Source organism: Dipodomys spectabilis, unplaced genomic scaffold, assembly GCF_019054845.1.
Source record: "Dipodomys spectabilis isolate Male_0828 unplaced genomic scaffold, ASM1905484v1 ptg000231l, whole genome shotgun sequence".
In the NCBI taxonomy this organism is placed as follows: Eukaryota; Metazoa; Chordata; class Mammalia; order Rodentia; family Heteromyidae; genus Dipodomys; species Dipodomys spectabilis.
The window spans coordinates 7692814-7706132 of record NW_024870908.1 but is presented as its reverse complement, the minus strand read 5'-3'; the positions used below and the strand labels follow the sequence as shown (position 1 = coordinate 7706132).

At 64.8% G+C, this 13319-nt stretch overlaps 2 protein-coding genes across 10 annotated transcripts in view; one reads left to right on the top strand and one right to left on the bottom strand.

The window, feature by feature from the left end:
* The window catches only part of Tsc2 (TSC complex subunit 2), a 35175-nt gene extending 33946 nt beyond the window's left edge, over positions 1-1229 (top strand). For all 7 annotated transcript variants that reach the window (XM_042698356.1, XM_042698357.1, XM_042698355.1 and 4 more), the window contains 4 exons: positions 417-495; positions 637-728; positions 800-898; positions 993-1229. In XM_042698356.1, the coding sequence (XP_042554290.1) occupies positions 417-495; positions 637-728; positions 800-898; positions 993-1151 (429 nt within the window). In that variant the 3' untranslated portion in view covers positions 1152-1229. The remainder of the gene's footprint in view (positions 1-416; positions 496-636; positions 729-799; positions 899-992) is intronic.
* Positions 1230-1231: 2 nt separating this feature from the next.
* The window catches only part of Pkd1 (polycystin 1, transient receptor potential channel interacting), a 41244-nt gene continuing 29156 nt past the window's right edge, over positions 1232-13319 (bottom strand). For 2 of the 3 annotated variants that reach the window (XM_042698349.1, XM_042698351.1), the window contains exons 22-46: positions 12919-13063; positions 12207-12827; positions 11818-11974; positions 11382-11634; positions 11092-11287; positions 10278-10448; positions 10063-10206; positions 9739-9949; positions 9522-9648; positions 7712-7828; positions 7575-7624; positions 7206-7375; positions 7058-7130; positions 5481-5596; positions 5208-5410; positions 4948-5142; positions 4585-4724; positions 4244-4356; positions 3988-4144; positions 3780-3905; positions 3503-3677; positions 3112-3411; positions 2903-3037; positions 2524-2829; positions 1232-2432 (exon numbers count right to left, since the gene is read on the bottom strand). In XM_042698349.1, coding sequence (XP_042554283.1) covers positions 1980-2432; positions 2524-2829; positions 2903-3037; positions 3112-3411; positions 3503-3677; positions 3780-3905; positions 3988-4144; positions 4244-4356; positions 4585-4724; positions 4948-5142; positions 5208-5410; positions 5481-5596; positions 7058-7130; positions 7206-7375; positions 7575-7624; positions 7712-7828; positions 9522-9648; positions 9739-9949; positions 10063-10206; positions 10278-10448; positions 11092-11287; positions 11382-11634; positions 11818-11974; positions 12207-12827; positions 12919-13063 — 4854 coding nt within the window. In that variant the 3' untranslated portion in view covers positions 1232-1979. Of the gene's footprint in view, positions 2433-2523; positions 2830-2902; positions 3038-3111; positions 3412-3502; positions 3678-3779; positions 3906-3987; positions 4357-4584; positions 4725-4947; positions 5143-5207; positions 5411-5480; positions 5597-7057; positions 7131-7205; positions 7376-7574; positions 7625-7711; positions 7829-9521; positions 9649-9738; positions 9950-10062; positions 10207-10277; positions 10449-11091; positions 11288-11381; positions 11635-11817; positions 11975-12206; positions 12828-12918; positions 13064-13319 lie in introns of all 3 variants that reach the window. The other variant, XM_042698348.1, reaches the window with a different exon arrangement.

The following is a 13319-nucleotide window of genomic DNA, read 5'->3' as shown; positions in this document are numbered from 1 at the left end:
CCACCGCGTCCCCCACCGCGTCCATCCTGCCGCTCACTCACCAGCAGCCGAGGCGGGCCGCAGTGCCCACTGGTGTCCTCCAGTGTCACTTGGAGGCTGGTACACTCAGTACGTGCCGTGTGTCTGGTGAGAGCAGCTGTGGGCATCCCCTGGGTCGGGGTGCCGGGCATGCTGACGGTGAGGCAGCCATCCGTGGGCCCGGGAGTGCCAGGGCAGCCAGGGACAGCGGGCATGCAGGGCGGCCGAGCGCAGGCTCCGGGAAGAATTGAGCCTCTTGCTGCTTTGGGAAGAAGCGCAGCCTGGCGCTGTGGGCGGCCCTGAGAAGGCGGTGCAGCTGTGTCAGCCGCAGCAGGCCCAGCCACAGAGGACACCCACAAAGGCAGGGACACTCGGGTCATGTGACCTCTGTTTGGCAGGGCCAGTTCAACTTTGTCCATGTGATCATCACGCCGCTGGACTATGAGTGCAACTTGCTGACGCTGCAGTGCAGGAAAGGTGAGGCCTGGGCCGGCGGGGCGGAGGGGCCGCGTGCACGAGCGCTCGCGTGAGCCCAGAGCGAGCCTGTGTCTCCCCGGGGTGGAGGGGCCGCGTGCACGAGCGCTCGCGTGAGCCCAGAGCGAGCCTGTGTCTCCCCAGACATGGAGGGACTTGTGGACACTAGCGTGGCTAAGATCGTGTCTGACCGGAACCTGCCCTTCGTGGCCCGCCAGATGGCCCTGCACGCCAACGTGAGTCGTGAGTGTGCAGGGGGGGCAGGTGTGGTGCAAAGCGCCTCATCGTCTCCCCTCGTGGTCCCCAGATGGCCTCACAGGTGCACCACAGCCGCTCCAACCCCACTGAAATCTACCCCTCCAAGTGGATCGCACGGCTCCGCCACATCAAGCGGCTGCGCCAGCGGGTAGGATGGGAAGGTTGTAGGGGATTTGGGGGGAGGAAGCCCCTCAGAGCTGGTCGGCATGGGCGGGGCTTGCTGCCCAAGTGTCTCCCCACAGATCCGGGAGGAGATGCACTACTCCAGCCCCAGCCTGCCTCTGATGCACCCCCCAACCCACACCAAAGCCCCGGTCCCCGCGGAGCCCACAGCCAGCTACGAGACGGGCCAGCGGAAACGCCTCATCTCCTCTGTGGACGACTTCACGGAGTTTGTGTGAGGCGCTGCCCGCAGCACCCTGTCCCCATAAGCAAGCGAAATAAACCGGCCGTGCCGCCCGCGCACGAGCAGCAGCACAGGTAGCCGTCAAGGCAGCGCCTTTATTTGACTTTGTCTGGAGGAACTGGGGCAGGGTCAAGGCTGTGCTGCTCCTCAGGGCCCTCACGCACTCACGCCGGCCCGGCCTGGGAGCCAGCCCCAGGACCGGTCTCGTCCCTTCGCTTCACATTCACCACGTCCTAGTCCAGGCCCGACACCAGCAAGCCTGGGTGCTGGCGGCCAGCTCGCTGCCAGCAGGGGGGAGGGGGGCAAGGCCACGGTGGCCCACCTCAGGGCCAGACTCGGATCCAAGAAGCAGCGGCAGCTCCCCCAGCCGGAGAAGAAGAAAATAAAGTCAGGTCCCTCCGCACTCGAGAGAATAGCGACATACAAAAATAGACACCTCTGAACCCCGTATAAATTACTGGCGGTGCGCGCAGGGGACGGGACGTGTGCAGGGCGGCAGGAGAGGTAATTAATAACTTAGGGGGTGGCAGCGGGGTGCGGCTGAGCCCTCCCCGGATGGGATCCTTCGCCAGGTGAGGCGGCTGGGCACAGCCCACTGTACCTGAGGACTCGGGAAATAAATTAGCGTCTCGGAGGCTGCTGCTCGCTCAGCCCAACACTGCCGCGTCCTGGCTGGCTGGCCGGCCGGGCCGGCGGCCGCTAAAGTGCTGAAGCCCGCGGGCGGCGGGGCCGCCGGTAGGTAGGTAATACTGAGCGGTAGGGTATCTGCCCTGGCTTCCGAGGGGCCGGGGACAGCCACGGGCCCTGCCCGAGGCCCCCGGGCCTAGGTGCTGCTGGGGTGGACCTTGTTCTTGCCCCACAGGGACACCCTGCCGGGATTGGCAGCCGGGCCCACAGCCCGCGAGGCCCGGCAGGCGAGGCAGGGGGCCAGGGCCCGCGGGGGGCCTGGGGCACGGCCAGCGGGAGGCAAGGCCCGGGGCTGACCGTTCCTCTGGCCTTGAAGGCTCTGCAGCTGCTGCTCCAGTTGGTAGACGTCCTCTGTGGCCTGGTTGAGTCTGTCAAACTGCATGAGCAGAGCCTCGAACATGGAGTGCAGGCGGGAGGGCTCAGGCTCGGGCTCTCTCCGCAGCCCGTCGGGCTGGCTGGAGGAGGAGGTGGAGGGGCGCGAGGCCTCTGAGCCGGCGCTGGGGGGTGGGGCGGCCGGGGGGGACTTGGAGGCCCGGGACGAGCGCGAGGGCAGGGGCTCCATTCCTTCAAAGCGGACCTTGTGGCGGAACTGGGGGCGGCACAGGGGCTCGGTCAGTCCGGCTGCACCTGGGCACAGTGGCCCAGGTGTGTCCCTCTCCCCCCCTCTGGGCCGTACCCACCTCCTTGACCTTGCTGAAGCCCATCCAGAGGCGCAGCCTGCGCAGGAAGAGCTCCACCATCTCGTAGTCCTGGGGCTCCCAGGCCGGGCGGTACAGCTCCCCGCGCAGCGCGTGGTACCGCCAGAGCAGGAGGACGGCCCCCAGCCTCAGGGCCCCCCATGCCCGCAGGGCCCAGAGCGCCCCACACAGCAGGGGGGACAAGTACCAAGACTCCACCGGGCACAGGGCGGGGACTCTGGCTCCCCGGCACAGGGCCCAGATGGCCCGGGCTGCGTTCTGGAAGGAGTCCATGCCGGAGGAGACGAGCTGTGGGAAGCGGGGAGTGAGGTGGTGCTCCGGCCAAGGCCCCCCCATCCCGCAGGTCCTCTCAGCCACCTACCGAAACAGCCAGCTGGGCATAGGCCACGCCGAGCACAGCCAGGCCCAGGGTGGCGCCCAAAAGCTCCGGCAGGGCCCGGCACAGTGTCTTGCCAAAAATGGACCAGTGGCGTACGAAGCGCAGCTGCTGGGCGGCCTGCGGAGGGTGCGGGGTGTGGTCAGCTGCCAGCAGGAGCCTCGCGCCCGGCGCACCCTGGCCAGCAAACTCACCTTGAGCAGGAGCAGGAAGAGCAGTGAGGCAGCCAGGCCGCGGGCAGCGGCACTCAGCTGGGCCACCTGGTCAAAGCTGGTGAAGCGGACAGACCGGCCCCTCCGGCCCCTCAGGAACCTGCCCCATTGGCGGTCAGCTGCGCCCAGCTGGGCCAGGCGGACGAGGGCTGCGGCCGCCGTCAGGATCACCAGTAGCCACCGCACCCAGGCTCCGGGCCGGGTCACGCGCGCCAGCCCCTCCCTGCGCCATGCACGCGCCTCGGCCGCCAGGAAGTAGAGGGCAAACAGCAGCAGGCTCACCTGGGGGGCAGGGGCCCCACGAGATGGGGATCAAGGGTTTGTACGTGTGGCCTGGGGCATGCCGAGGGGACCCTGCAGGGGCGGCTGTTACCGAGGTGAGGAGTGGCAGGGACAGCCCGCTGCTGACGCGTGGCAGAGCGAACGGCCGGATGCTGAGCGTGGCCAGGGCCCGGCCGGCGGCAGGAAACTCGAGGCCCAGCGTGACGGCAGCGTGCAGCCCCACAGCCGGGCTGTACCCGGTCAGCTCCACGAACACGGCACGGCTCCTGCACACGGACATCTCAGCAAGGCCCCTGGCCTGGGTGGGGGACCCACACGGGGCGCACAGGGCTGGGGCGGGAGGGGGGACCTGCTCTGGCTGGGCCCACCTGCTGTCCAGCCAGTTGTGCAGCTGGAGGAAGCCCAGCCGTCTCTGGCTCTCCTCCAGGCTCAGGCCCAGCTCCTGAACGTAGCCACCACTGTCATACACGGCGCAGGAGCCCCAGTGCCAGGCGCTGTCGGGGAGGGGGAACGCTGCGTGTGGGGCACTCAGGAGGGCCTGCCCGCCCCCCGTGGGCCTCGGCCCTCTGCGCTTACCCCAGCAGGTCTGGCGCAGAGTAGGCCCACATCTCCGATCCGTTGTGAGCCGGGCTTTGCCAGCCAACGCCGTAGTCACTGGTGCTGAAGCCTCCAGCAGCTGAGCACGCGTGCGCATGGGCCCCGGAGCCGGGCGCGTCTGTGCAGAGCAGAGGGTCTGGCGGGCAGAGCCCAGGGCGGGATGAGGGGCGTTTGCTGTCAGCAGCGGCCAGAGCCCTCCCGGCAGCTCCAGGAGGAGGGGAGGGCCGCGTCTCACCTTCTTGCAGCCGCACTTGCCGTAACCGCGGGGGCCCCAGCTCAGGGCCGGGCCCGTCTCCGTGGACAGACGGCAGCAGCACGCCGGTCATCCACGGCCAGAACTCCTCAGACCTGCGGGCAGCCTGAAGTTACTCACCAGCCCCCCGCTCCTCTGCCCAGCTCGAGTGCAGGCTGCCAGGCCCCAGAACAAAGCCCAGCCCACTGTGCGGGGCGCATCTTTCTGTCCCGAGCCTGTGGAGCGGAGCGGTACGGCGGCTCGCATCCCGGTCAGGCTGGGCTGGTGTCGGGACCACCCTGCCCCGGGGGACACCCGTGTGTGTGGGTCCCTGAGCGTCCTACCGGGTGATGGCCAGGAAGGCCTGGCTGTCCAGCTCCTGCTTGATGGCGCTCTGCAGCCGGTAGGCGTGGGCGTGGCCCGCGGCATCCCCGTAGTTGGCCAGCAGCGTCACCAGCAGGAAGAGCATGTACACCAAGAGGCTCTGGGGACAGGGCAAGCCTGTGGTGGGCGCTCCCGGCCACGGTGCCAGGGCGGGGCTCGGGGCGGACACCAGGGCGGGGCCTTGCTGGGAGCAGGCAAGGTCACTGAGGGCAAGCAGCTGAGCCCGGGGCCCTGAAGGCCAGGCAGGAGCAGGGGTGTGAGGGAGCATCCGGCCCCACGGGCAGTGGGCGGAGGGGTCGGGGAGGGTTTATGGCAGGGCTCACCCTGAGCATGCCGTGCAGCTTCTTGACCTTGCGGGCCTCCTCCTTGGCCAGGAAGAGGGCGAAGCCGTGGGGGGGGCGCACACGGGGCACGCGCTCGCTCACGGGGGTCACAGCCGGGCTCTCCACTAAGGTGTCATCCTCCTCCGGGTGCAGCCGCTTGGCCACCAGGGAGAAGTAGAGGGCTTCCAGGAGGATCTGGGGGAGGGAGGCGTCAGCAGGCAGGCTGGGCCCCGCACGGCCCTCCCCATGCGCCCACTCACCTTAAGTGGCTCCCAGCCGAGGAACGAGGCCAGGAAGCTGCAGCTGCTCGAGAGCAGCCACGTGAGGCCCACGCTGGGAGGGAAGCTGGCACCGACCCACCCCGAGACCCCCACAGCCACGGCCACCAGGAGCAGGCTGAGCCCGTGGGCAAGGGGTGCACACCAGGAGGGCAGCAGCCGCTTGCGGAAGCCCTCCACCGGTCCTGGGGACAAAAGGACAGCTGCAGAGGCCGCCGGCCGGGGGGGGGGCTGGGCCCGGGCCCCCGAGCGCACCTGTCACTGAGCGCCGGGTCAGAGGGGGCTGCCCGCCACTGGGGCCGGGCTGGAGCTGCTTCTCTCCCGGCCTCTGCAGCAGCAGCGTCTCAGGCTTCTCCCCGGGCGTGCTGGACCTGGGCACAGGGCAGAGCTGTGAGCGCCACACGGTGCCAGCGCCTTCCGGGCTGGAGCTCAGGGCCTGCGGCTTTCTGCTCAGGCCCAGGCTTTCTCCCTTGAGCCAGTGCTTGGCTTCGAACTGCAATCTTAAGGTCTCAGCCTCCTGCGTAGTTAGAATCACAGGCGTGAGCCGCTGGTGCTTCTTGAGCATCTCATGCTTTCCTATTTACACGCTCACCACGAGACTCATCTCCAATTAACCACCCAAAAGCCAGAAGTGGAGCTGGGGCTCAAGTGGTATATGGCTAGTCTAGAGCAGGAAATCTCAGAGACAGCACTTAGAACCTGAGTTCAAGTCCCAGGACTGGCACATTGACAAGAAAAAACCCTTAAAAACAAAATAACAGGCTGACACTGGTGGCTCATGTCTATAATCCTAGCTCCTCAGGAGGCTGAGATCTATACAGATCACAGTGCAAAGCCAGTAGGAAAGCCCATGAGGCTCTTTCTCCAATAAATCAAAAAAGCTGGAGCTGTGGTTCAGGTGCAAAGCAAGGCAGCACAAGAAGGTAACCTTGAGCAACAGACACCCAGACAGCGCCCAGGCCCTGAGTTTAATTCTCAGGACTGGCGCACACGCACAGACACAACCAAGTTAGACCCCTGTGGCGCACACCTGTAATCCTGCCGACTCAGAAGGCTGATACCTAAGGATTACGATTCAAAGTCAGCCTGGGCAGAAAACTGAAAAACTGTCTCCAATTATTAGCAAAATGCCAGAATGTAGGTGTGGCTCGAGTGGTACAGCACGAGCTGTGAGAACAAAGCCAAACAGAGCCCTGAGTTCAAGCTCTGGTTCTTTCACCAAAAACAAACCTGTAAGGGCCGGAACCATGATTGAAGTACACTGGTAATTCTAATGTATGCGCATATGAGTGACCGTGACCAAGAAACCCCTCCTGTACAATGATGTAATTAAGAATTACATTACAATGCGAACAGCAAGCGCACGAAGCACGGGACAGTAGAGCGCACTCCTGGGCTGGGGCAGCGGCTGCATGCATGGGGTGGAAGGGAGGGGCGGGGGGGGAGGGGGAGGGAGAGCCGAGGAAGCGCCAGACGGGTACAGCATTGGAGGTATCATGGCGAGCCCTCCAGGCAACTGATCTATGCTGCTAAAGGTCAAGTATTAAACACTCTCAAAATGAAAACCAAGGGGCATCTCGCACCCAGCCTCGAGTTCAAACTCAGGAATTTGTAAAAACACAAAAAGCGCTTCCCAGCTCAGCCCCTGCAGACTGGCCGCTGGTCTGCTCTCTCAACCCGCACGCCCTGCCACCTCCTACCCTGGAGTTGCGGTCACTGGCCGGCCGGGAGCCCAGGGCAGAGGCGGGAATGCTCCGCACCAGGCGCCTGCCCTCCGCCCGTCGGCCTGGGCCGCACAGCTCCCACCAGCGCCCACCCCGAGCCTCACTCACAGGCCGGTGAGCAGGTCCGTGTCTGAGTGGGCGTCCTGGGTGGGAGCCAGGGCCTGCCGGATCAGGTCTTCATCTGCAGGGAGTGGGACGTGTCAGGCAGGCCCAGCGGGGGGGGGGGGGGGGGGAGCTAGAACCCTGCTGGGCTCACCTGATGCTGACAGGTGCTTGGCAGGCGAAGGGGGGCTGTCCTCCTCCTGGCCCAGCCCTTGGCCGGTCTGACTCCATGCCAGCTGCTGCAGGGCACTGCCCACGATGGACGGGTCGCTGAGGAGATCTGGCCAGCTAAGCGTGCCTTCACTGGATGGCCAGCACACCAGGCTGCGGGCCACACAGGTCAGCAAGCCGCCACCCCGCCCACGGCGCCAATGCACCACACACAAGACACACAGGTCAGCAAGCCGCCACCCCGGGCTGCAGAACGCCACATGCCACACACAAGGACACATGCCACACGTCCCCAGCACCGCCCAGGCACAGCTGACTGTTCTGTGACCTCCGTTCCTCTGGGCAGACACACCTTTTAGAATCATCCAGAAGAAAGTCACTTCTTACTTGTCCAGCAAGGGCCTGTTGAGAAGCGCAGAGAGCTGTCTGGGCGGAGGCCTGCTGTGCCCGCGGGCTGACCCACCTGGCCCCATGCCCCCCAGGCCGCACCTCAGCCCGGAGCGCCGACAGCGTGAAGAAGGAGCCGTTCAGCACGGGTGAGCCCAGGAAACTGTCGGTGTCCAGTGCGGGCTGCCCTGGGCGGGTGGGGCCTGGGCCTCCGACCACCTGCAGGGGGAGGCCAGGTGCTCAGCAAGAGGCAGCAAGAGAGGCGCTGGTGGCTCAGGCTTGTAATCCTAGCTACTGAGGCCGAAGTACAGAGGACTGCAGGTCAAGGCCAGCGTGGGTAGAAAAGGCCATTAGACTTCATCTCCAAAATAAGCAAAAAAGCTGGCACCTGTCATCCTAGCTACTCAGGAGGCTAAGATCTGAGGATCGATGTTTGAAGCCAACTGGGCACAAAAGTCCATGAGACTCTTATCTCCAATGAACCACCAAAAAACCAGAAGTGGGGGCTGGGAAGGTAGCTCAATGGTAGAGCGCTTGCCTTGCATGCCTGAGGCCCACAACATACGCAAAAAGAAAAAAGCCGGAAGTGGCGCTATGGCTCAAGTGGTAAAGCACTAGCCTTGAGCTGAGGGACAGCGCCCAGGCCCAGAGTTCAGGCTCCATGACCGGACCCAAAAAAAAAAAAAAAAAAGAAGTGGAGCTGTGGCTCAAGTGGCAAAACACTAGCACTGAGCAATAAAGCTCAGAGACAGCGCCCAGGCCCTGAGTTCAAGCCTGAGGACTCGCATGCGCGCGCGCACACAAATACCAATCACGAAGTAGTACTGAGGATACGGAGGCATGGCTTAAGTGGTAGAGCACACACGCCACAAGCAACCAAAGCAGGCAGTCACAAGGTCGAGTTCAAACCTGCTGCCAGTCTTAAAAAAGTTCTTCAATGAATGACTTAGCTCTAATTCCTTTCTTTCTGGCAGTACCCGGGCTGAATTCAGAGCCATGCACTAGATAGAGGCTACTCCCAGCACAATCACCCTTCACGTGTGTAAACCGCCACCCACGGCACGTGACCGCCATGCACCCCTGGAACATCCCTCTTGGCCTTGGTGCATAGCCTTCCTGGGGCGCCAGGGGCCCGGGCGTGTGCGCGGCTCTGCGGTGGCCACCTGGTGGCCGAGGGCAGTGTTGGCCTCGCACGAGCTCGGAAGGCTCGCCTCCTGTGTTTTGGGGGAGCTGAACGGTTTGCTGGAATTCACCAGCCAGGCCTGGCTTTTCCCTGTGCACGGCTTCTGCATCACGACGCGCCCTCTTTACGCATATTTACGTCCTTGGGACATCTGCTCTCCGCAGATTGCCTTCCCAGCAGGGTCTTCCGCCCTTGCCCGAGCATGCTCAGCATGCAGCTTGTGCATGGTCTTCAGAACCTAGTCAGTGTCTGCAGGGGAACCCACGAGGTGGCCTCTCTTTCACTATTTTGGCGTGTGTGTGTGCGCGCGTGTGTGCTCACACACACGTGCTTTCTAGGGCTTGAACTCAGGACCTGGGCGCTGTCCCTTAGCTTTTTTTGCCCAAGGCTAGCGCTCTACCACTTGAGCCAAAGCTTCACTTCCAGCTTTTGTATGGTGAATCGGAGGCAAATCTCACAAACTTTCCTGCCCAGGCTGGCCTTGAACCACAATCCTCAGATCTCAGCCTCCTGAGCAGTTAGGATGACAGGTGTGAGCCACTGGCGCATGGCTCTGAGAACTGTTTCTCATCCATGTCCTTTTAGGCTTGCTGGTTTTGTGGACGCTTCCAAGGGGCCTGCTCTGGCCTGTGGTCTCCCGGGGGCTGCCGCACTGCACTCCCAGTGGCTGGGTGACAGGGCCACCCGGGACCACCCTGGACCCAGCAGCCCTGACCTGGCCCAGCCCACCTTGCTCCGAGACATGCGGAAGAAGAACAGGACAGCCAGGTAGACAGGGTAGACGACCACGCTGGACACCAGGCCAACAGCGACGGCATCAGCGCTGGGGGGGACCAGGCTGGACACGGGCCCCACACTAGGGCAGGAGGGGAGATCCAGGCGTGAGGAGGCTAGAGGGGCAGAAGAGTTGGCAAGAAGGCCGCATCACCTACCCCACAGCACCTACCTGTGGGTGACATCTCCCACGACCCCGTACCACACGGCATTGGCGCCCAGGAAGAGGCAGAGGAGGAGGGCGCAGCATGTGGCCCTCTGGACACGTGTGAAGCGGCTGCGTGGCGGCCGGTCCCACACGGAGAGCCAGATGTGCTTGTCAAAGAAGCCACACTGCAGCTCTGCCACCAGGAGGCGCCGGAAACGCCACAGGGCTTCGTCACCTGGGGAGAGGGAGGGAGGGGTAGCGGCGGGGAGGGGGAGGGGCAGCGGCGGGGAGGGGGAGGGGCAGCGGCGGGGAGGGTGGGCCCCGCCCCTGGTGGGTAGAGGGCCTTACTTGCTGCCAGCACCTCCTTCTCCACCAGGCCCCCATTGGCCTCAGTCTCCACAGACAGCCAGTCGTTGACCAGAAAGAAGGTGCTGCGGGCGCTCTGCAGGTCGCGGACGATGACATGCTGCAGGAACCAGGCGGGGCTCAGGCCTGCACGGGGGACACACGGTGAGGCCGGGGTGGCCGGCGGGCGCAAGGGCGGCACTGGCCCCCACCCGGACCTTTGTTGTCATGCCACACTCGAATCTTCCACAGGCTGCCCAGGCTGCGTGGGGTGGCGATCTGGAAGACGTCCAGGCTGTTCCGGTGGAAGGCTCTGTCCCCATCCAGGTGCCGGTGGCCACTCTGGCTGTCCGCACCGTACAGCATGATGCCCACGTGGGCCGTGGTACCTGCAGGAGGGAGGAGCAAGAGCCTGGTCTTCTGCCCGCTGCTCGAGACCAGGCAAGCTTTTCTGTCTGCCAACCTCCATTCGCCAAGCACCAGCAGCCCCTGCTCTGCAGCGGTGACGGACGCACACTCAGGCTTTCTCAGTTCACGGAACCATCACCAGCCCAATGCCACAGCCCAACATCTGTCAGCTTTCAGCTGCCACGGGGTGCATGCCGACTCCCGGCGATGCTGGCATATAAGCCTGGCGCCGCTCCCGAGCCCCGAGCCCCGCACAGCACGGTCTGAGACGCAGCCCTGGCCTGCCGTGGAGGGACTGCGTGCGTCTCCTCTCCCAGTGAGAGCCAACATGGCTTTTGTGCTGGTCATTGGGCTTGAACTCAGGGCCGGGGCACAGTTCAAAACCAGCTCAGGGTTGGTGCTAGTAGCACACCTCCACCTCTAGGTTTTGCTCAGTTAAAAGGAGCTTCAGGACTTCCCTGCCCATACTGGTTTTGAACTGCAAACCTCAGACCTCAGCCCCAGGAAACTAGGATGTCATGCGTGAGCCACCAGCACCAGCTCCTGTGGTGCTTCTGGAAAATGGATAGTCAAAAAGCTGGGGCAGGGTGGACGCCCAGGACCGCCACGGCCACGTCCCCTCACCTGAGCCTCGGCCCCAGCCAGTCTTGACCAGGATCTCATACTTGAAGCGGCCCCCCTTCCCACAGAATGGGATGGCGCGGACCCGGCGGACATCCAGCTGGTCTAACTTATGCAGGACCACAGCCATGGCTGCGTAGGTCACCAGGCACATGGCACACGTCAACAAGACGACATAGTTCACACCCATCGATGGCTCCTGGGAAGAGAGAACCACGAAGCCCCGTCCCGCGGCCTGCACCACCCGCTGTGGACAAAGGAGTGGAGAGCGCGGGGACGGGAGGGCCACTCACGGGAAAGATGAAGCGGACGCGGCTGGGGGGCACGAAGAGGCTGGCGCCGAACGCCGTGAGGTGGCGCGTGAGGCACACGGCCTGGCGGGGCGAGGTCTCCTCCAGCGGCGCGAGCCCCTCCGTCCTCCACATCATGTCCTCCTCACTGAAGTACTGGCACAGGGCCGTGTACAGCCCTATGGACACCTCCAGCGGCGACCAGTGGAAGTGGCTGGTCAGGTTCAGGTGGTAGCTCCCCCCGGGGGCCCGGGCCCTGCCAGGAAGGGGCAGGGTCAGGGCCAGGCTTCGGGCGTCCCGGCGGAGGGCACTCTGCCCTCAGCTGCCTCGCCCGGCCAGCTCTCCAGGCGTCCGACAGAGCCACACACACGCCTGTGCCCAAAACAGCCCACCGTGGCCAGCTGTCCGGGCCCACTCCTGGGCCTCTGCAGGCGCTCACCCCGGGGCGATGAAGAAGGTGTAGAGCCGGTGGTCGGCGCCTCTGAGTGCCTCCAGGCTGATCCTCCTGTCCGCAGAGCAGTTGTACTCGTTGGGCCGGGGCGCCGAGTGCAGGTACACAGCCAGGTAGGGCTCGGGCTCCTCAGACAGGTAGCGCTCTGGGGGCGACATGCGGTGTCAGCTGCCCACCCCCAACGCCGGCCACCATCGGGAAACCCTGCAGCTCTGTCAGGGGCCTGGGGCAGCACGAGCTTCTCTGTGGCTCCTCACTGGCCTTCTGGCGGGACACCCCGGGCCCCCACAGCAGATGTGACCAGGGACCTCCCCCCCCACCCAGGGAAGGGGCTGGGAAGAGGGCGGGCAGTGTGTGTGCCCAGCCACGGCACCCACCATTGAGCACGGTGTAGGTGAGCTGCAGGTGCAGCCCAGCCTGGGGGTTGCTGTCGTCTGGGGTAACCACGGCACTGACCGAGGCCCGGGGCTGCACGACGGTGGAGCCTGCTGGGGTGCGCATGCTCTGGGCGACCTGGTCTGAGTTGCTGGGCACTTTGACCGTGATGGCGCGCTCCGTGGCGAGCCGTTCTATGGGGATCTGGGTGCCGGCCTGTGTCTGGAGGGCCATGGACGCCACCTTGGTGGAGACCGTGTAGTTGTTGATGTAGCCGAAGGGGAAGGGGTTGGAGTCCATGAGGATGATGAGCTGCACCACATCGCTGACGTTCGAGAGGGCGCCGCTGAAGGCCTCGGGGATGGAGAAGTGGCAGCCGGACGTGGACGTGTTGCCGTAGCACAGCAGGCTCCTGGGGTCCGAGCGCTTGCCCTGGGCCACGATCTCCTCCCCAGACAGGGTCAGAGGCTCCTCGTTGAGCACGCGGGAGCGCATGAGGATGCACATGAGCGCCGAAGACAGGTTGTAAGCCTTGGATGCCACCATGGGTGAGGGCGGCTCGGCCCCCAGTTCCAAGGGCTGCAGGGCCTGCACGTCAGAGCTGGCCAGGTGGATGAGGTCCCCTGCAGATGGGCACGGGGGGGGGGGGGGGAGGGCGTGCGTGAGCGGTGGCCGGCGTCTGGGAGCAGGGGGAGGCCGGCGGGGCTCGCCCACCTGTGATGTTGAGGATGCTGTCGGCGATGGTGGTGGGCGTCGCGGTGCCCTGGGTGGTCTCGGCCCGCAGAATGCGCATCATGTCCTCCAGCTTGTGCAGCACCTTCTTCAGGCACGAGCGGCACATGAGCTCCCTGCTGGCCACCTGCGCAGGTCCCAGCACAACTTCCGGACCCGGCCGGTCGGCAACTTCCCTGTGCTCCTCCCGACCCCGGGAAGAACCCTGTCCCGGGGACTCAGTGCCATCTTTTCACACAACTGACAGCTGTTGAGCCACAGGACCCCATGGGAACAGCACGCCCACCCCAAGGCTCTGCTTCTTCCTGCCCTCCCAGCGAGCCCCCCCACTGCACTCAGCAGCTGCCCCCACCCATCAGCCTGTACTGCTGAGAATTTGAGCA